Raw genomic sequence first — 20,069 nt, 5'->3', positions numbered from 1 at the left:
ACGTCAGCAGCAAGGCTGCTCAGTGACAGGATGGGCGTCAGCCCGAGCTGGAGACTGACCCTGCACAGTCAGGGTCTCTCCGCGCCCTCCTCCGCCGCCTACCGCTGGGCTCGCACCGTTAAATACGCCTTCCCTTGAAATGGATTCTTCATGCTCCGAAGATCCCCTCCCCCTCCCCCCGGCTACCCTGCAGTCAGAATTCAAATGGAAAACAGGCCGCCTTACACTTTACAGCCCTGCTGGGTAATTGAGTCGCACTGCGGTCCCCGAGCTGCCTCGTTTACATGACACCAGACCCGAGTTGGGGTGCTCGTGGAACACATTTCCGAGCTCACTGGAGCGGCCATGATGGGATCCATTAGCCGGAGGTGGGCCGCAGGAGGAGAAATGGGACGCAGCTCTCCCCAAATGGGCTCGGAGAACCGATATTATTTGCCAGAGTGAGAAGTGGTGTCTGAGGTGGAAGAGATAAGAGACCCCGTCTGTGCTGGGGAGGGAGGACTGTGCATCTTGTTAGCTGGTGCATGGTCTCCAGCTCTGCTGCTGCTCAGCATCCAGACAGCTTCCTGGCACCAAGAACAGGCTTTTATAGCGGGGGTCAGGAGGGAGAGATTGGCACCGAAGTTCCTGCGATGAGCTGGAGAGGCGGGTGACAAATACCCGTGTCACATGCCTGGGACCACATCCCCTGCTAACCCACCCCACCGGGACTTCGGCTCCAATTCCACCCTCCTGAGCAGCTTCAGACAAAGGGGTAACAAGCTGAGCTGGCCCTTTAAGAGGCTGGGGTGGGGGGCTCAGCTCACCTTCCCAGGTGAAGGAAGTGCCAGGGTCACAGGGTAGAAGGGGGACTCAGAGCCAAGCCTGCTGGGATATAAAGGGTAATAAGGTAATAATTGGAGATATACCAATCTCCTAGAACTGGAAGGGACCTTGAAAGGTCATCGAGTCCAGCCCCCTGCCTTCACTAGCAGGACCAATTTTTGCCCTGGATCCCTAAGTGGCCTCCTCAAGGATTGAACTCACAACCCTGGGTTTAGCAGGCCAATGCTCAAGGGCAGGCTGAGTGCAGGGAGGTTCTCCTTGGTGCCCGGCAGAACCGAGTAGAGGGACTTGCCTGACCTCCCACCTGCTTTGCTGTCCCTGCCGGAGGCCTGGGTCAGGCAGTGTTCAGTCCAACAAGAGCTTTTCTGGGCAGCTTTAAAGTGCTGTAGTTTCAGCCTTGTACTGCTGGCCAAGGGGAGTGAGGTCTCCATCTGCCAAAAGCGTCTGGCACACGCTTCGAGAGCTGCAATGGGAGAGGTTAGAGTGGGGATGTTTTTATAGCTTGTCCAGGTGTTGGAGACAAGCTTTGTAGGTGTTTCCCCACCCGTTAGTTCTTGCCCTCTGAGCTCCGCACAGTTGCACTCCTGAGCTGGCATTTTCACAAGATCTTCGCTCCCGGAAGCTCCCACTGGGACCAGATTGTCAGACCAGTTCAGCAGCTGGTCTGCACCCAACACGTGGGGCTCTTCTGAAACGCTGGCTGCTCGGTTACCTACCTGAATGGGAGACAAGCTCTTAAAAATCCCATCCCGACCGTGGGAGCTGAGCTGAAAGTTCCAGCCAGGGTGACTAAGGCTCCGGGCTTTACATGCTGAGGGGCAGAAGAAACGAGCGCAATAAGTTGTTCTAAGACTTTTTCCAAAGTTTTTTTTTTGGTAGTAGCATACACAGCACCTCCAGTGTCCCCCAGGTCTCGGGGTGGCAGGAAAGTTTTATCTCCACTTGTTTACAAAGATCTCATTTCCTTTGGGTGGCTCCAGCAATGTTAACAGCTCTGAATGGGGTGAGATGTTTCCTAATGGGGGCACAGGAATTGCAAACCAGCGTCACCTGGGTCCCCTCCACTGCTAATGAATCAGGAGCTGCAGACAGTGAGAAGAGGACAGGGGGTCGGGGTTCTTTGTGTCAGCCGGAGGATGTCACGGGGAGATGCAAAACCTACTTGGATGCATTTCCACTCCTCGCAGCAGTGCGAGTTAATGATGAGCCTCTCTCTGAGCCTCTCTGGCGTTCCAGCAGCACAGGGCAGGGACGGATGGAGATGGTGCTGATCTTGATGGCTGACGGCTCCTGCCAGTGGACCAAACCCAGTGTCCATACTGGTTCTGTCACATCCCTCAGCAGCCCTTGTTTCCAGTGAATGTGGGGTAGTGACGCCCCTGAGAGTGAGTGGGCAGCCCCTCCATTGGGCTTCCTCCTCCTTTCTCTGAACGGCCCCAGAGAATGATGCTGGGGAACTGTTGCTCCTCCACCCCGCAGGCCCTTGTATCCCGCATCCCTCGGGGATGCGTCTTGCTACCCCTTTCGTTCTGTGTTCATGGAGCGCCTCTCGGGGTGCAGGCACTGGGAACCGCTTCAATCAAATAGCCCCTAGACCCCTCACCTCTGAGACATCAGCCCGTTGGCTACCCGAGAAAAGCTCAGCATGGAGTTCCTGGGCCGAATTCCATCTCTGCCAAAGGGTGTGGTCCGGCTAAGTGCGCTGTTCTCTGCCTCACTCTGAGGCATGACAGGAGTGGCGCTGCCCGTGCATGGAGCTGTCTTCTGGGCCGGCACTGGAGCCGGTTTTGTCTACCCATGCCTGGCACTCGCATGGTTTCCCTTCCCTGGAGTATCAGCCACTCAAGGCCCGTGAGGATGGGTTTGTGCCACCGCTGGGGGGCTGAGTCACTAGAACTCATACACAGCTACCCCATGGCCCAGGCAGTCGAATCCAGGGATTTTGTGTAACCAGGCACCTCCTGCGAGTGTGTTAGAAGCTGCAGCAGCTCCAGCCAACTCTGATGAGAGAGGCTGGCGCCCCCGAGAAGAAACAAGCTTGTATCTTCTGGATGATCCCATCACGCAGCAATGACCGCACTTGCTGGCGGGCGATTACAGCAACGAAACAACCACTGTCTCTGAGTTGGGAATGCACAACTGAGGGATTAATTGGGCTCCATTAACAAGCCATGCAGTACTTAGGGCTGTTTGCTAATGTCTGTGGGTAACTGTTAACAGCTCTGAATCGGGTGAGATGTTTCCTAATGGGGGCACAGGAATTGCAAACCAGCGTCACCTGGGTCCCCTCCACTGCTAATGAATCAGGGGCTGCAGACAGTGAGAGGAGGACGGGGGGCTGGGGGACGGAGAGGTTCTCTGTGTCAGCCGGAGGATGTTACTGGGAGATGCAAAAACTACTTGGATGCATTTCTGCTCCTCGCAGCAGTGCGAGTTAATGAGCACCTCCCATCTGTGCAATGCCTTTCATCCCAAAGGAACCCAACATGCCTCGCACACTCTGGAATCATGGCAAACTCTCCTCCCACCCCCTCGTCTCTGAAATGCTACCGCCTCTGGGCTGGAACGAGGCCACTGTGTCAATAGCACACAGCAGCATGGCAGTTGAGGACAGGAAGCAAAGAAGAATATGGTACTAGGGAGAAATAAGAGACGTAGAACATAACTGGCTGAGCCGGAATTTTGCCAGGACACTCTGGTTAACGCCCTAACTTGTGCAAAGCACTATGGGATTTTCATGAACACGAGCTCCTATGACCTTGTTTTTTCCTTGCCTCATGCAAAGGACAGCACCTCCACAACACCGTGCTTCCGAGTACCGCGCAGCGGGATTGGCTCAATACTAGATGAGTCAGAAAGCCCCCCCCCGCTGCATGGATCAGCAGCCCCACTTCCTGAGCAATCTGTCCATCAGCTCCCATCCATGTCCTGACCAGGCCCCATCTTCCTCAGCTGTCGTCACTCCTGCATTACACCTAATGCATTTACCAGCATCGCCAGCCCAAAGGGTTCAGAAATCGTGAGTCAGGCCTCCAAAATCAAGCAATTGCTTTAAACATTGTGAGATTTTAACCGATGATGATATTGGGTTCTTTGTTGCCTTCTCGTTGCTGGGCCGGGCGGGGTGTGTGTGTCACGTTTTACAGCTTTTCTCCATAGCCAGGAGGGCTAGAAACTTTATTTTTTAATTGAAAGCTGTGATTCTTTTATCATCCCCTGACTCCAAGAGGTGGGGATTTAAGAAAGGCACCAGCTGCCATGGGACTCATGATAAAATCCCTGGATTTGGCAACACTGATCGAGACTTTAAAACCCATTATTCTTAATGTACTCCACTGCCACGAACTTTATTATCCTGTGACATCCCCCATGACACACGCACAAGCTGGTTAGGTCACTGGGTGTCTGAGGGGACTGTTTACACTAAGTCCAGGCCCCACTTCCATCCACACACAAATCAGTCTGACTCGAGTCTGCAAGCACGCAGGACGGGAGCCGGCTGGGGGTGGGTCAGTCCTGCTGAGGCTCAGGTCCAAGCCCCAGCATTTTGCAGTGTGGACACAGTTCAAACCACAGACCCGAGTCAGAAGGGCTGCGTGGTGCAGCATGGCCACATTAGCACGGCTGTGAGACTCGGGTCCAGCAGTCGTAACCCCAGGTTTGCAAAGCAGTGTGGATGCTCAAGCGCTGGCTTGGAACCACCGAGTGCACAAAGCCAGGTCCCACCGTCGTGGCTCAGTGTGCAGGGTAGACGCGCCCTAACGTGCAACTAGCCCCTCCACGCAGTCAGAAAGCAGCAGGTTTGTCAGCCCCGGAGGTGAAGGGCTGAAGCTGATCTCAATCAGCGTGACGCTCAGGGGGTGCTGGGATCTCAGGTGCTGGTTTGGCCGAGGAAAGAGGTGGGAGATTCTGAGCCTCCCCACCGTTCTGGGGGGTTAGTTCCCGGGGTTCCAGGCTCACCTCTGTTACAGCGGAAGGAACCCGTAGGTATTTGGACATATCTCCAGCACGGGCCTTTGCTCTAAGCCAATCAGCAGGCAGCTGGGCCATAGTGCATTGCAAGTGCCCACACCCCATCAGCCCAGGCTATAACTGGCACTCAGCCCCTTTCATCTACAGCGTAATGAATTTCACCTCACAGCGCCCCGAAGAGGCGAGCCATTTTACAGACAGAGAAACTGAGGCACCGTGCTTTTACATGACTTGCCCACAGTCCAACAATGAATCGGTGACAGAGTTCGGAATAGAACCCAGGAGTCCTGACTCCGAGTGCTGTCCTCCAAGCACGAGCATAATACTGCTTCATTTAGTTGCTGTGGGCTCAGGAAGAGCCCTCGGAGACTTCAGCGAGGGGGACTGCAGGGCCGGACCCTGAACCCTTCGGCGAGGCACACATCAAGTCAGTGGAATGGAATCCTAGCTCAAGATCAGGAGGTCCTGTTTGAAACAAACTTCTTGGCTTTGCTTGGACCTCTGGATCAGGGCAGGAGCCAATTTCCCCCGGAAAGAGTTCTGTTCCAGGGACATTACTGTGTAATTAACATCATTCACTTGCAAAGATTACAAACCTCAGACTGGAGTTGGGTTGCTACAATTCTGATATTCTGTTTCTGCTATTAGTACTGGGAGGGAATCGGCATCATGAGGAGAGGAGGGGATGGGAGTCAGGACTCCTGGAGGCTATTCTTGACTCGGTCACTGACTCCTTGTACTTGTGATCTGATCTCAGCAAAGCCATGAGCTGCTCTGTGCCTCAGTTTCCCCATTTGTAGACTAATGATCCTCTGCACAGGAGGGTAGTAAACTCAGCCAGTAAAGTGCTTTGAAATCCTCAGATGAAAAGTGCTACAAGTGCGCAAAAATATCATTCATAAAATCCAATGGGAAACCGAGCGCTGGTACTGCTTAGTGGACAAACACCTAATGCCAGACTGGCCTTTCTGGTAGCCTCTCCCTGAGGACGGCCCTGGAACTGTCAGAGCTTGTGCTGGCCCCCTTGGGATGGTACCTCACTACACGCATGTTCAAAAATAGTCATCCCTGCTTCTGCTTCCATTACAGCTCCCAGCTTCGACTACGGGGACATGCCGTCGCCTCTGAGCGAGTCGGAGAGCACCATCACGGTGCTGCTGAGGCCGGCGCAGGGCAGAGGGGCCCCCATCAGGTAGGGGTCCACCCAGAGGACTCTTAGATTCTTGTATGCAAGGAAGTGCATTCCCTGTGTGTGAGCTGTGTGTGCGCCCTGGGTCCTGACCCTGAGAGAAGGCACCGCGTCCACACGAGCTAGCACAGAGCAATCTCCCTTCTCCCCTTTCTAGCTTCTTTTTTCTTTCTTTTATATTAAGTCCCTATAAAATCCTGTGGCCACTGATAGCCTTTTCTCTTGCTTCGGGATTCACGGACCATTAAAGACGACTTTGCCACCTAGCCATATTAGCACGAGGCGTGCACGAGTCTGCGAATTAAGGAGGGCGGATTAACAGGTGTGCTGTCCCGTGACCACCTGGCTCGGGTCGAGAGGTAGCTGCAGGAGCTCTGTTGTTTACTGTTCTCGGCTCATCCGTCCACCCAGTTCACTGTCCATCCGTCCACCCCTTGCTTTGGAAACTGCTGGCTCTAAGGCTTTGCAGCTGCAGGGGGATGAGCCTCCACAGGTTTGGCTAACGGGAGCCCGCTCAGGGTTTGGAGCCTTCTCATGGGTAACTCTGATCCCTCAGCTGCATTGCTCTGAAAACGCGGCTTTAAGTCGCACCAGATGCCACGGGCCAGCTTGGCGGTGCTGGGAGAGGAGCTCTGCCCCGCTGTCGGGTGCTCGGTTTGAATTCCGGATGGAGTCCAGGGATTGGTCCTGTTCTGTCTGAAGCTGTCTGCCCAAGGGCATTCGCCATCCATCATAGCCCCGCTGGGCGAGATAGCGCAACCTGTATTCACACTGGAACCACGCAAACCGTCTTGCTGGTGTCAGTGGGGCTCCTCGAGTGAGTAAGTGCTCCCCAAATACAGGCTGCACACACTAGCCGTCAGTGGCCAATATAAATTGGGCTTGGGGGTGCCTGTGCCCCCCGTGACCAGTGCAGGGAAGGGAGCAAGGAGCGATATGCTGCCTGGCAAATCCCTTTGCTTTGCTTATTTCCCAGAGGCATTGGTACTGCTGATGTCTGGGTCGGCACCTCTGGCCTGTGTTCTGCAGAAGGCGAGAGGAGATGATCACAATGGGCCTTTCTGGCCTCGGAATCCAGAAACCTATAAGATCCCCCAGTGAGCAGAATGTCATAGAATCCTAGAATCTCAGGGCGGGAAGGGACCTCAGGAGGTATCTAGTCCAACCCCCTGCTCAAAGCAGGACCAATCCCCAACTAAATCATCCCTGCCAGGGCTTGTTACCCGGGGTTCTTTCAACCCAAAGCTCTTGGTAACTTTACTCTGTGCGAGGAGGTGTCAGGAAATAAATCAGGGGAGACACGGCCGTCCGACCCATGGATGGCTGGCCTGGCACAAACAGGACAACACAAGAGTGCTTTCACTTAAAGCTAAACTTTACTAGTCTCAAGCACTTACACACGTCCTCAACAGGTTAGTAAAACACCCCCAACCCTTGATAATTACCAAAGCTGAATGTGGCTTTCGAGTGATACAGTGGCAGCCTGTCTGCCGGTGGGAACACAAGATGCATCTAGAGGGAGAGACCAATCCTGAAACGAGTTCCACCTATCTCAAGCTTTTTCCCCTTATTTATACATTAGTAATTAAAGAAACCTTGGTAAGTAAGCAGTTTTAATGATCGAGCAAGAGGTTCCTTCTGATTATTGATTAACCAGGTGTGGGTCTTTCCAGAGCCTGCAGCCTTGAGATCCCAATAGACATTCCTGAGGGTATAGCCTGCTCTTTTCAAATGCCTGTATCAGCAAATTTAACACAATTCTTATCAGGGAGGACGCGGGGTCAAGCTGCCTTTTCGGTGGCACCCTAAATCCCCCTCCCCGCCTGCCTTGGTCAAGCTGAGACTTGCTTTTAACAGCTTGCTGACTAGGCTGTCTTTAACAATAAGCCATAGTGGTTTCAGGCACTTTACTGGTTTGCCAAAGTCTCCCCGTACAGGCTTTGTCAAGCCGGGCCTTAAAAACCACTAAGGAAGGAGATTCCACCACCTCCCTAGGTAACCCTTCCAGTGCTTCACCACCCTACTAGTGAAAAGGTGTTTCCTAATATCCAACCTAGACCTCCCCCACTGCAACTTGAGACCATTGCTCCTTGTTCTGTCCCCTGCTACCACTGAGAACAGTCTAGATCCATCCTCTTTGGAACCCCCTGTCAGGTAGTTGAAAGCAGCTATCAAACCCCGCTCATTCTTCTCTTCTGCAGACTAAACAAGCCCAGTTCCCTCAGCCTCTCCTCATAAGTCATGTGCTCCAGCCCCCTAATCATTTTTGTTGCCCTCCGCTGGACTCTGTCCAATTTTTCCACATCCTTCTTGTAGTGTGGGGCCCAAACCTGGACACAGTACTCCAGATGAGGCCTCACCAATGCCGAATAGAGGGGAATGATCATGTCCCTCGATCTGCTGGCAATGCTGTCAGAGTCATGAGCCATCCAGAATCAGCTCTGAAGACTCTGCCAATATATTCAGAGCCAAAAAACTCCTTTCCCACTTCCTCATATCTTCCTGCTCTGTGCCACCAGTGCTGAATTTCTGCAAGGGAAACCAGTAACCCAGGCCCCACCTGCCCATCAAACCCCACGGCCTTGCTCTGGCAGCAGGATGTGGTCATTAAAACCTACAACCAGTGATGGACTAGCCACTGGGGCCTGTGCCCAGGGGCCTCAGACAATGGGGGGGGAGGGCAGAAAAATGGGTGCCTCTGCGCCCCACCCTGCTCCGCCCCCCCGGCATGCCTGTTGGGGAGTGGGGTCGGGGAGTGGGATTGGAGTACGGGGGCTTCCTCCGCTCCCTGGCAGGAATGCTGGGGGGGGAGGGTTAGGGGATGCTACAGGTGGAAGGGGTGGTGAGGGGCACCCCCTTGCTCTGGCGCAGGGCCTCACAAACCCCTAATCTTCCTCTGCCTACCCAACAACACACACTCAGGAGGGAAAAGATTGGATCTGCTTAGGGGTTATTAAAGAGGAGGTTTTAATAGATCTGGGGCTGTACGTGTCTGAGTGCAAGAGATCTGCCCGCGAAGACTGCACTCGCTCAGCTCATCTCGCTATGCTGCTGTTAGTGACCTGGCCTGGGTAATACAGGGATATAGAATGCAATAAACATCAGCTGAGATGGCACCTTTAATTATATCCAGAGTGCATTCCTTCCTGTAGGGGAGCGAGCCGGATTTAAAGGCACTTAGCAGGCTTGGAGGTTGTTCTGCACACAAGAGGTTTTCTCAAGTTGGACAGATTCCTTCCCTGGATTTTTCATGTGGGAATGTGGCTTTTTTAGGACAGTGGTGCAAGCAGGTGCCTTTCCCAAGCTGTTCTGAAACATGATCCTCACAGTAGGTAGACTCCAAACTCACTCTCTTCCTGGGGTTTATGATCTTGGTTTTATTAACAACGAAATGAGTAAGATAACAGAAAGATCAACATAATCCTGTTCTTAGAGCTCCTCGCTCAAGACTGCTCAGCCCACACCCTAGATCCTTTCTCCTCAGCGCCTGCCTTACATCCAGATGAGGTGGCAAGTCTCCTGCCTCAATGAGTCAGCAGGACCCATTTGACCCTTTGCCAGCAGGATCAGCAACCGCCAATAGAGTTGTGGGGAGTTTCAGGCAAACGTTGCCAGCCAGTTACAGGGGAGTAGGGCAGGGTCCTCAGGCTTAGCTTTGCCAGGGGCTCAATGCCAACATGCCAGGTGCCCTGTGGCCACAACTAATTTGCATAAATGAACATGTTAAATACATCCAATAAAATTTCCTCTTTCGTATGGATACAAAAATAATCAGTGTTTGTGCTTCCGCCTTCTCTGCTCGGTGCATAGAAATAGCTCCTTAATCGAATCCACTCGCACGCACATGCTGCAGCTCACCGGCTTGGTCCCCAGTCTGGAGTTACAGGCTGAGCCTGTCTCCGGGGTGCATTGTAGCCACAAGCTGCCTTTCTCCTACCGCCCGGGCTGAGGCGGGGGGCTGTGAGTGTGGTCCCCGGACTGCCATGAGACAGGGGAGAGGCAGTTCTTCATTTTAAAGCCAAACTCCTTCCGGGCTCACGTCCTTTCTTGTCTCTGCCTTCCCCCTCCCCGCCTCACGTGTCCAGCACCTACCAAGTCATCGTGGAGGAAGACCGGCCCAAGAAGACCAAGCGGGAGTTGGGGGGCCAGGACTGCTTCCCGGTGCCGCTGACCTTTGACGACGCCGTGTCCCGGGGCTCCGTGCACTACTTTGGAGCCGAGCTGCCTCCCAACAGCCTCCCCGAAGCCAAGCCCTTCACCGTCGGGGACAACCAGACGTACAGCGGCTTTTGGAACCCCCCGCTGGAGCCCAAGAAGGCGTATCTCATCTACTTCCAGGCCATGAGCAACCTGAAAGGGGTGAGTAGCTGCCTGCCTGCCTCCCGGGCTGGGATTGGTGCCAGGGTGTGCCTGAGTGGGAACTGCCAAGAATGCTGGCACCTGCGCTCGGGTGATGGGGGAAGGACCACGGGGGGATGCGTGGGGAATGGGAGACATCCCACACCAGATTTTCAAAGGACGTCGGCCGCTACGTCTTCAGCCTTTGTGCCCAGTCACCTCCTCATTGCAAGGGAGCCGTTTTAGTTGGTTGCACCAATTTGAAGTTGTTTTACTGTATGTTCGGGGAGAGTTGCAAAGTCCGAATAAATGTGTTGCACTCCCAGCGGAGGTCATTGTGCTCCCAAGTTTTGTGCTCACCACCCTTTGGGAAGGTGGCCTGCAGGTCAAAATCCAGACAGAACAAAAATGGAAGGGGGCTGGTTTCTTGGATTTGTTTCTCTGAAGCAGCCTCTGAGTCAGACCCTGGTTGTCTCAGCAATCCCCGGGTGAGATCCTGTCTCTCCAGTGTATGTTTGTTAGGAGGGTAACTTTCCTTATCGTTTTCTCAATGTGTTTGATTATGCTCCCATTGAGATTAATGAGAGTTTTGCCACTGGCTTCACTGGAACCAGGGTCACTCCCTGTTTAGGTATGTGCATGGCCTCACCCTGCCGCCACCAGCGGGCGAGGGGAAGTGGAGTGATACATTCGGGCTAGAGAACTTGGATTCAAACAGGCTAAGGCCCTGATCCTGACATCTAATCCACATGGGCGGATCCTTTGCCTGGAGGGAGGTTGCACTGACATGAAAGGGACTCTGTGCACACTCTATACAGGTTGGGTTGTGAGCATCAGATAGCAGAATTGGGGTCCAAGCAGGTTAGAGGTTGGGACTGAGATTTTTCAAGCTCCCCATGTGAGTTAGGTGCCTAAATAGCTTTGAGGATCTAGGCCTGAGTGTCCAAATCCCCTTGGCACCTTTGAAAACTGCACCTTGGAATGTCATATCAATAACACCCAATAAGCTCAGGCCACTGCAGGTGTAATTCCATCAGTGTCATGCATGGATGGCTTTGATACTGCATGTTTCATTCCTGTCTTGCCTACAAAGCCTCACGTATAACTCCGGTTGTCCTGAAGGACTCCACTGCTCACTCACTTCCTCCCCGGGGAGAGGAGGAGAGCAAATGACCTACCTGGGACAGATGTTACTCATGTGGCTTATTGTGCAACCGGGAGGGGCTCAGATGCTACGGGCTAAGGGTGGTATAAGAATCTATGCAGCAAAGAATAGAATCACCTATGGATCCTGTTGTACTGCACGTATAAAGTCACTTATAAAGGGGGAAACAACTGTGACGGGGTGTCCTAGGAGTTTGCTGCCCCCCACCACTGTGGCGCACCCCACCCAAACAGTGTGTCCTTTTGATGAAAAAGAGCACCAAGTTTAATCCTCCAGGAACTGCCTAGAAAGGCCACCCAGGATCAGCTGCGGGTAGAACCAATGAGTATCAGTCCTCCAGCGGCTAGAAGGGTTGGGAGCTGACAGAAACCAATCAGGGCCCAGCAGGCAGGATAAAAAGGGCTGGCTGCTTCTTCCAGGGGCCAATTCTGAATAAAGCTGGCATGGGGTGAAAAGCTTAACCCAGGAATCCTGGCCTGGCCAGACCTAACGCTGACTGCACCTTTTTGTCGAGTCAAAAAAGACTATTTTGCTTAATTTGTGGAGTGTAAGACCCAGGTGGGCCAAGCTGAGTTGAATACGACTTTGCTGTAAGACTGGATGAGGTCGTTCCATGAGATGCCCTGGTAGCTCAGATGAGCCCAGGACAACAACAGAAAGAAAATGTCCCTCAGAGCTGTTCTAAAGCAGCATTTTTTGTTGTTGATGTTTGCAAGTGGTTACATTCATTACTTTAAATCACCCAACATTTAGGAAATCCCAGAATTTGCTCTGTAACTTCTTAAAAAGCCTGCTATCCATTCAGATGGGAGCGGTGTTCCCTCCACCTTTCTCTGCATCATCACGTTGGCCAGATGGCGCTTCCTGTATCAGATGAATGATTATTTAGGGTTACATTCAAGGTACTTCACAACAACAAAAAAGCTAGGTCAAATTTTTCCCCTCTCGCTCGATCTGAGTAGCACCTCATTCCCCAAAAGATCAAGGTGAGTATCAGCGGGAGAATCCAGTGCTTTTTCTTTTTTTTTGTAGTGATTGGCTCTGCTCTGTCATTAGAGGGAATGTTGTTTAGGTAACAATGTTCATGAGCTCCCTGGAGATCTCGTCTGAGGCACGAATTTTGGACTGAAAATGTGGATCTGAATAATAATGCTGCTTTCACAGGGCATTGGGAGGGCAGTTTAAAGTAGTCCCCTTTACTGGGACAGCTCTGATCAGCAACTTGGTATGCACAGCTGTCCAGAGAGTGATCCTTATCAGGGAGGAGGGTTGGGCGGCTGAACTGCCATTAAACAGCCCAGTCCACCCATCCAGATTGCCTGGATGCTGATGCTGCAGCCTCTTGCCTGCAGCTCCCTGCTAAGAATTGCATCATGTCATCTGCAGATCCTTCCTCTTTCCAGCCCTGGAGGAGACCGGGACTCCCTGGGGCTGGCTGCTGAATGGGGCAGGGCAGGGATTCTGTGCACGTCAGCGGGAAGTGCGGCAGTGATGCTTGTTCTGGTGGTAGCGCCTGACAGCTGCAAAGAAGCGGAGCTCCCCCACCCAGGCCTCTGACTCTCAAGCATCTCCTCTCGCTTGTGGCCACCGCGGCTCCCCTGGCAGGTTGTTCCGAGCTGACCTGGGAGAGCCATAAGCTTGGCCATGCTTCGGGAGCCCAGGCTTCACTGCAGAAGCAAATAAGATCTGACGAACCGGAGGTTCTGTTCCCCTTCTTAGCTAATTTCCTTCAAGTAGCCAGCTGGAGTGATTGGCGCTTCCTTGGGAGGCCTTGGTCCTCTTCACATGCTCCAGCGACTCCCATCCTACCTGCAGGGTGAATGAACTATCAGAGACCGAGAGGCTGGCGCATGCAGTCGCCGTGACAGGGTCCCTCAAAGGCCGTGCTGGCTCTGTGCAGGCAGATAGCTGGCTTAGTGCATGCGGCCAGAGGTGACGCATGTGGGGCAGCGTGTCCCCGCCCCGCTACTGGATTTGCTGCTTGGCTTGTACTGAGCATGCTCACATGGAGTGAACATGCTCAGTAGCACCATTGAAGGCAGTTGCCCTCACTCTGCCCTTCCCCCCGCTATCGGCAGGCACCAGTCGTCTCTGCATGCGGCTCTCCTGGCTAGAAGTTTCGAGGGTGGCTGAGAGCCGCCTTCCTTGTGGGGAAGCTGCTGGCTATGCGAATCTGTCCTCCTGAGGATTCCTTCACGACTTCTTGGGCTGTCGTTAGCGTGAGGACAGGCAGAGTCTCCTCTCTGGTTCACTCGAGCCCAGCTCGGTCGGGGCTGATGGTTGTCACCATCTCACGGCCCCTCTGCAAGGAGATGGTGGTCTCAGTCTAGCTGCAGTTGGACATGATGCAAATCCTGCATCCCAGCTGGGATTCTTCTCAACCACCGCACCACTGAGTCTGAATTGCTCCCACGTCCTCAGAAGCTGGTCCTCCCTCTCTGGGTTGTGGCACATGAGTAGGACAGCGTGTGGGAAGCTTTGCTCTGCCCATGCTATTCATGTTCTGAGGTTAAAGCTGGTGTGACTCCATTGACATCAGTGAAGCTGTGCCCATGTATACCCGCTGAGAACCTGGCCCTCAGTCTCCTGGGCTGTCAGTCCAGTGCATTTCACCAACATGAAGTTCATCTGCAGGAGAAAATGCTTGACAAACTGGAGTGAGCTCAGAGAAGAGTGATGACAGGGATCAGCAGGATAGAAGGCCCGAGGGGTTTAGGAGGAAGGATTACAGTGTCCCTGTAATCTGATCTGATATTGTCTGGGCATGGTGGCATCTGAGAATGGCTGAGCAATGACTGTGAAGGGTGGTTGTAGTGGGACTAGAGACACCACCTTGCAACCGTAAAGTACAGATGGTTGGAAAATGGGTGTTTTTTCCCCATGAAAATTTTAGATTTTTCTGCACAGATTTGAATCTGGAAACATTCTGGTGGTAAACTGAAATATTTCAGGAGAAAACTGAAATATTTTGATTGGGAAATGCCACTGCCATGCCTTATGGGAATTGTAGTTCAGGTGCCTCATGCTTCCATTCTCACCTATAGGTCAGGCTCCCTGGTCAGACTACACCTCCTATGATACACCGTGGATGGAGGCAGTCCACCATGGCCATGCTGCATCCTAGGTGACGTAGTCCAGCTGTGAAGCAGTGCCCGTGGAAGGGAATGGGCGCATGAGGCAACAGAACTACAACTCCCATGAGGCACCACAGCAGTCTTTCCAAATTGAAATATTTTGGTTTGGGGCCAAAATATTTCAGTTTTGGGATGTTTGTTTTTTTTAGTGAAAAATTTGAAGATTTCCACAGGAACTGGTCACTCTTTTGCAAAACATTTTGTTCAGTTGAAAACCCATCTTTCCATGCAACAGAACATTTCCACCCGGCCCCATTATAAGAACTCCCCAATAAAGCCTGGCCCGGGGCTGTTCTTCTTTGCCCTGTTGAATTCAGAGTCTAGACTCAGCACCAGTGTCACCATCAGATCATCTATAAGTCTATGAGTCTATCCCGTTTCCCACTGAATGATGGTCAGAAGCCCAGATGATCGGTCACTAAAATCAGAGTGGGACCCTCCCATCTAGCCCATCCCTGGGGCTCAGTTCAGGGCTTTCCTTCTGCATGGGCTAGAGGCTTCAGTGCATTGTCGAACTCCCTGCGCTTGGGCTCAGAGAGGATAATGTAGGGGAGGCTGATGGATTGACAATTAAACACCGGACATCTTGGCATATCAGGGACACCCACTGTCATAGGTACAGAGTATGCCAGGTGCGTCAGCCAGCAGCATAGCCACGGTTTGTGTGAAAAGGGACCCAGTGCTTCATTGTGAAAAGGCTCAGCAGACTGACTGGCCAAGTTTTAACTAGTTTCGCCGTTAAAAGCAGAGCAATCGAAGAGGAACTCGTTTTCATGTCCCCGCTGGATTCTGAGCCTCCCAATCTTTTCTCTCTCTGCAGGAGACCAGGCTGAACTGCATTCGGATCGCCCGCAAAGGTAAGCCTCCCACTGCACCTCCAATCACTCGTGCTCAGCAGATTGGCTTTTCTATTTCTTTGTTGCACTGAGGTTGGGACTCCACACACTGCTTTGTTATTGTAGGCTTGCTCTTGAATTCCGGGCGGTGAAGAATGCGTTGTGGTTGTGTGGTTGCTTGTGAAGGCTAGGTTGTGCATTCCTGGTTTCTTATTGTAGGGTTGATCGTGAGGGATGTGCATTCTGGTTTATTATTGTAGGGTTGCTCTTGCTTCTGGCAGTGGTTAGTTTTGAAAATAAAATTATTATTATGGTAGCACTTGGTGGCCCTGCTCAAGATCAGGACGCCATTGCAATGGGTGAGAGACCCCGTGTGAAGAGCGTCTCCTCTAAACAGATCAGCTGGGGCAGAAAGGAAGTATATTAGCCCCTTTTCAAAGGCAGGGAGCCGAGGCATCGAGAGCTTAAGTGACTTGCCCAAGATCATGCAATAAGCCTGTGGCAGGGTCTTCTGAGTCCCATGCAAGTGCCCTAAGCTGAAGCCCAAGCTTCACCTCTGAAGCAGCATATTAAAACATTTGTTTTGGAATAAAAATCATATAAGGAGTGATATGTGGGTCTTGTGGGGGAACAAAAATCAAGCATGTCAGATTTCAGGCCTTCTGACCGTGGCACCATCCCTTTAAAGCTGTGAATATTGCAATTGATCTTGGCTGGTATAAACCCTGGACTTGTTTGGCATTGATATAGTCCAGGGGTGATATTAACCAGGGTAATTGTGTTGCTGGCAGTGCTGGGGAGCCACTCTTGTGAGTGAAATTGATTGGGGAAATATTTCAGCTTCGCTCTTTGGCTTTTGGAATTTCAACAAATAACTTAATGCTTTGTTCTTTCAGGGGGATTGAACTTTGGGGCCTCGTGCATTTAATAAAATTCCTTGTGCTCGGCTAATACATTTGGCTCCCTATTGGATTCAAGGAAGGGGAAAAATATGTAATAAAATAAGCTAAACTCTTGGCTCGATGGGAAATGAAAAATGGGCATTCGTGTGCTTTCGGCTAGCGGAGCATATTAAAAAAGGAGCAGGGGGATTCATAGCTTGGTGTGGAACTATGCAAAGATGAGCTAAGATCCAGCCAGCGACTAGGGGGTTAGCCCTCGGGTGGGATGTGTGGGCCTGGCCCATGGGAGGAAAGACCCTTTGTTTGGTCTGGGTTGGCTATGGCAGCAAGGGAGATGCGGATTCATTGGGGAAGATGGCATGTCCTGGGGCTATCGTCCAGTCGTGGTCAGCCAGCCAGGCATGTGGGGATTGTAGTGGGAATGGGGGGTTCTGGGCCGGTACGTAGAGTGAGAGAAGCGTGAGCTGGATGGTTGTTAGGCAGGCGAAGGGAGGAGGGAGCCATCAGCCATGACGGAGCCTCCCTCTTTTCTCAAGACCACGTCCCTGTTTTTCTTTCCTCCTCTTTTTCTGCTGAATAAACACCGGGGCACTGAGAACAAAACCTACCCGCTCCGTTCTCCCTGCGGCGGAGCCACCAGTGGTGCCCATCGCTGCCACTGCCTCTGCAAAGGAGGTACCCCGCATGAGCGCTCAGCCCCTGGGCTCAGGGAGGGAGATGCCCGAGGGAGGCCGGGTTTGCAGCCTCGGCTGGGATCGGGGAGAGGTTTAGTGCGTGGGGTTGAGGGTCTGAAGGGGGAGGGGTTAGTAGCTGGGATTGGAGCAGCTCCTGAGATCAGGGAACGTACCCTTGCCTAGTATTGGGGTTGGGCAGCTCCCGGGCTCAGAGAGGGACATACTGCCTGGGCATTGATCCTGGCAGCTCCTGAGCTTAGAGAGGGACGTACTGCCTGGGACAGGGACAGGCAGCTCCCAGGCTCAGGAGGGGTGTACTGCCTGGGCATTGATCCTGGCAGCTCCTGGGGTCAGAGAGGGGTGTACTGCCTGGGCATTGATCCTGGCAGCTCCTGGGGTCAGAGAGGGGTGTACTGCCTGGGCATTGATCCTGGCAGCTCCCAGGCTCAGGAGGGGTGTTCTGCCTGGGACAGGGGACAGGCAGCTCCCGGGCTCAGAGAGGGGTGTTCTGCCTGGGACAGGGGACAGGCAGCTCCCAGGCTCAGGAGGGGTGTACTGCCTGGGCATTGATCCTGGCAGCCCTGGGTCAGAGAGAGGGGTGTACTGCCTGGCTGGCATCCCTGGGGGGGGGGGTCAGAGAGTACTGTACTGCTGGGGCATGATCCCAGGCAGCAGGCTCAGAGAGGGACATACTGCCTGGGACACAGGCAGAGCAGCAGCAGGCTCAGGAGGGAGGGTGGGCACCTGGCCTGGGCCCCGGGCTCAGGAGGGGTGTTCTGCCTGGGACAGGGGACAGGCAGCTCCCGGGCTCAGAGAGGGACGTACTGCCTGGGCATTGATCCTGGCAGCTCCTGGAACTGAGATGGCTACAGTACAGTGCCCGGGATTGGGGATTAGCAGCGATGGGTTATTAGTCTCAGCAGTGACACCCCGTTCCCACGTTGTGCTTAGTCCTGTATTCAGTCTCCGTGAGCAGCGCTCTCAGGTAGTGTTCTCAATGAGACTCGATTTACAGGCTGACTTATAACCGTATCCAGGGGCGGGGCGCTATTCCCCTGCCTCCACTTTGGCTGCCTGCTTCATAACGGTTTATTAATAATCCTCCTCATCCTTATAACTGTGTTTGTACGGCACCCTCTGCCCCTGCCAAGGCGCGGCGGGAGCCATGGAAGTGCAATGAAAATGCAATCATCCCGATAAGAGGCAGGCGTTAAACCCTCATTAGATGCACAGCAGGCAAACCGTCCCGGGTGACAGCACTGGAGTGGGCTGTGGTGGGGGGGAAAGGGGGGGGTCGCACGCAGGCCTGACATTGATTCAGCTGGAAGAGGCGTCTGGAGGCGAGCGCTCCCCGGGAGAGCAAGACGTGGCCGTCTGGTGCTTATTGCTGCTCCATGGGCTCATCGTGCAGGGGCGCCCCCGCTCTCCACATTCGCATCCTTCTCATGGCTTAAGAATGCCGCTTGGTGCAAGCGTGGGAAGGGGGCGAAATTCGCCATGAGCTGCACAGAGCAGTGCTTCCTGGACCAGGGCTCTGAAGTGCCGGCACTGATGGGCCCCCCGCAGGAAGGGCACGAAGGGGGCCTTACGTGCATGTACCCCGGCTCTGCCCATGATCCTGGCAGGGCCAGTTTGTTGGCCTGGTAACGTTGATAGCCTCCTTTTAAACCACACTAAGCGAGGGGGAGGGAGGAGAGTGCGGCCAGGAGTCCTCCGCAGAGCAGAAGCAAAGCACCCCTGGGCCGAGCCAGAGAGTGATGCATCATGGAGGTTACACCCCCAGCATCACTGGGAAAAGGCAGCAGGGAGCATCCCGGCCCTGCCTCGCACTCTCCATGTGGTGTGAGAGCTACGTCAGAGGAGGCTGCAGTGGCTGAAGTGCCACTGGGTCTGTCCAGACAAGGGGGTCTGGAGAGAAAAAACTTCCAGGAGTTATAGGCTGAGAGAGGAAAGTTCAAATGAAGTGATGGGAGCTGCCAATAGCCAAAATGCAGGGAATGCCTCCATGTCAGGGACAACGGGGGATGGGAAGATGGGCGAATGCTGCAGAAAAACCTTCTGCAGATACCTGATCCCTCGACCGATCCCTCCGTCTGACTCATACACCTTAGCAACTCATTCAGCCTGCCTGTCCAGCCCATTCACCCAGCCCGCCTGTCCAGCCCATCCACCCAACCCATCCACCTGACCCATCTACCCAACCAATAACCCGACCTGCCTATCCAGCCCGTCCACCCAACCCGCCTGTCCAGCCCGTCCACCCAACCCATCCACCTGACTCATCTACGCAACCAATAACCCGACCTGCCTATCCAGCCCATCCACCCAACCCATCCACCTGACCCATCTACCCAACCAATAACCCGACCCGCCTATCCAGCCCATCCACCCAACCCGCCTGTCCAGCCCGTTCACCCAGCCCGCCTGTCCAGCCCATCCACCCAACCCATCCACCTGACCCATCTACCCAACCAATAACCCGACCCACCTGTCCAGCCCGTCCACCCAGCCCGCCTGTCCAGCCCATTCACCCAGCCCGCCTGTCCAGCCCATCCACCCAACCCATCCACCTGACCCATCTACCCAACCAATAATCCGACCCGCCTGTCCAGCCCGTCCACCCAACCCGCCTGTCCAGCCCGTCCACCCAACCCGCCTGTCCAGCCCGTCCACCCAACCCATCCACCTGACTCATCTACGCAACCAATAACCCGACCTGCCTATCCAGCCCATCCACCCAACCCATCCACCTGATCCATCTACCCAACCAATAACCCAACCCGCCTATCCAGCCCATCCACCCAACCCGCCTGTCCAGCCCGTTGACCCAACCCGCCTGTCCAGCCCGTCCACCCAAGCCATCCACCTGACCCATCTACCCAACCAATAACCCGACCCTTTTATCCAGCCCATCCACCCAACCCGCCTGTCCAGCCCATCCACCCAGCCCATCCACCTGACTCATCTACGCAACCAATAACCCGACCCGCCTGTCCAGCCCATCCACCCAACCCATCTATCCAGCCCATCCACC

General features: G+C 53.8%; 1 protein-coding gene across 7 annotated transcripts in view; it reads left to right on the top strand.

Annotated features, from left to right (window-relative positions):
* Positions 1–20,069, top strand: part of PTPRU (protein tyrosine phosphatase receptor type U) — a 327,477-nt gene that overhangs the window by 227,174 nt on the left and 80,234 nt on the right. For all 7 annotated transcript variants that reach the window (XM_039511303.1, XM_039511302.1, XM_039511300.1 and 4 more), the window contains 3 exons: positions 5,887–5,989; positions 10,072–10,345; positions 15,444–15,480. In XM_039511303.1, coding sequence (XP_039367237.1) covers positions 5,887–5,989; positions 10,072–10,345; positions 15,444–15,480 — 414 coding nt within the window. The remainder of the gene's footprint in view (positions 1–5,886; positions 5,990–10,071; positions 10,346–15,443; positions 15,481–20,069) is intronic.

This window comes from Mauremys reevesii, linkage group 23, assembly GCF_016161935.1.
Source record: "Mauremys reevesii isolate NIE-2019 linkage group 23, ASM1616193v1, whole genome shotgun sequence".
Classification (NCBI taxonomy): Eukaryota; Metazoa; Chordata; order Testudines; family Geoemydidae; genus Mauremys; species Mauremys reevesii.
Note: the sequence above shows the minus strand (reverse complement) of the source record. Positions and strands in the feature narration are given on the sequence as shown.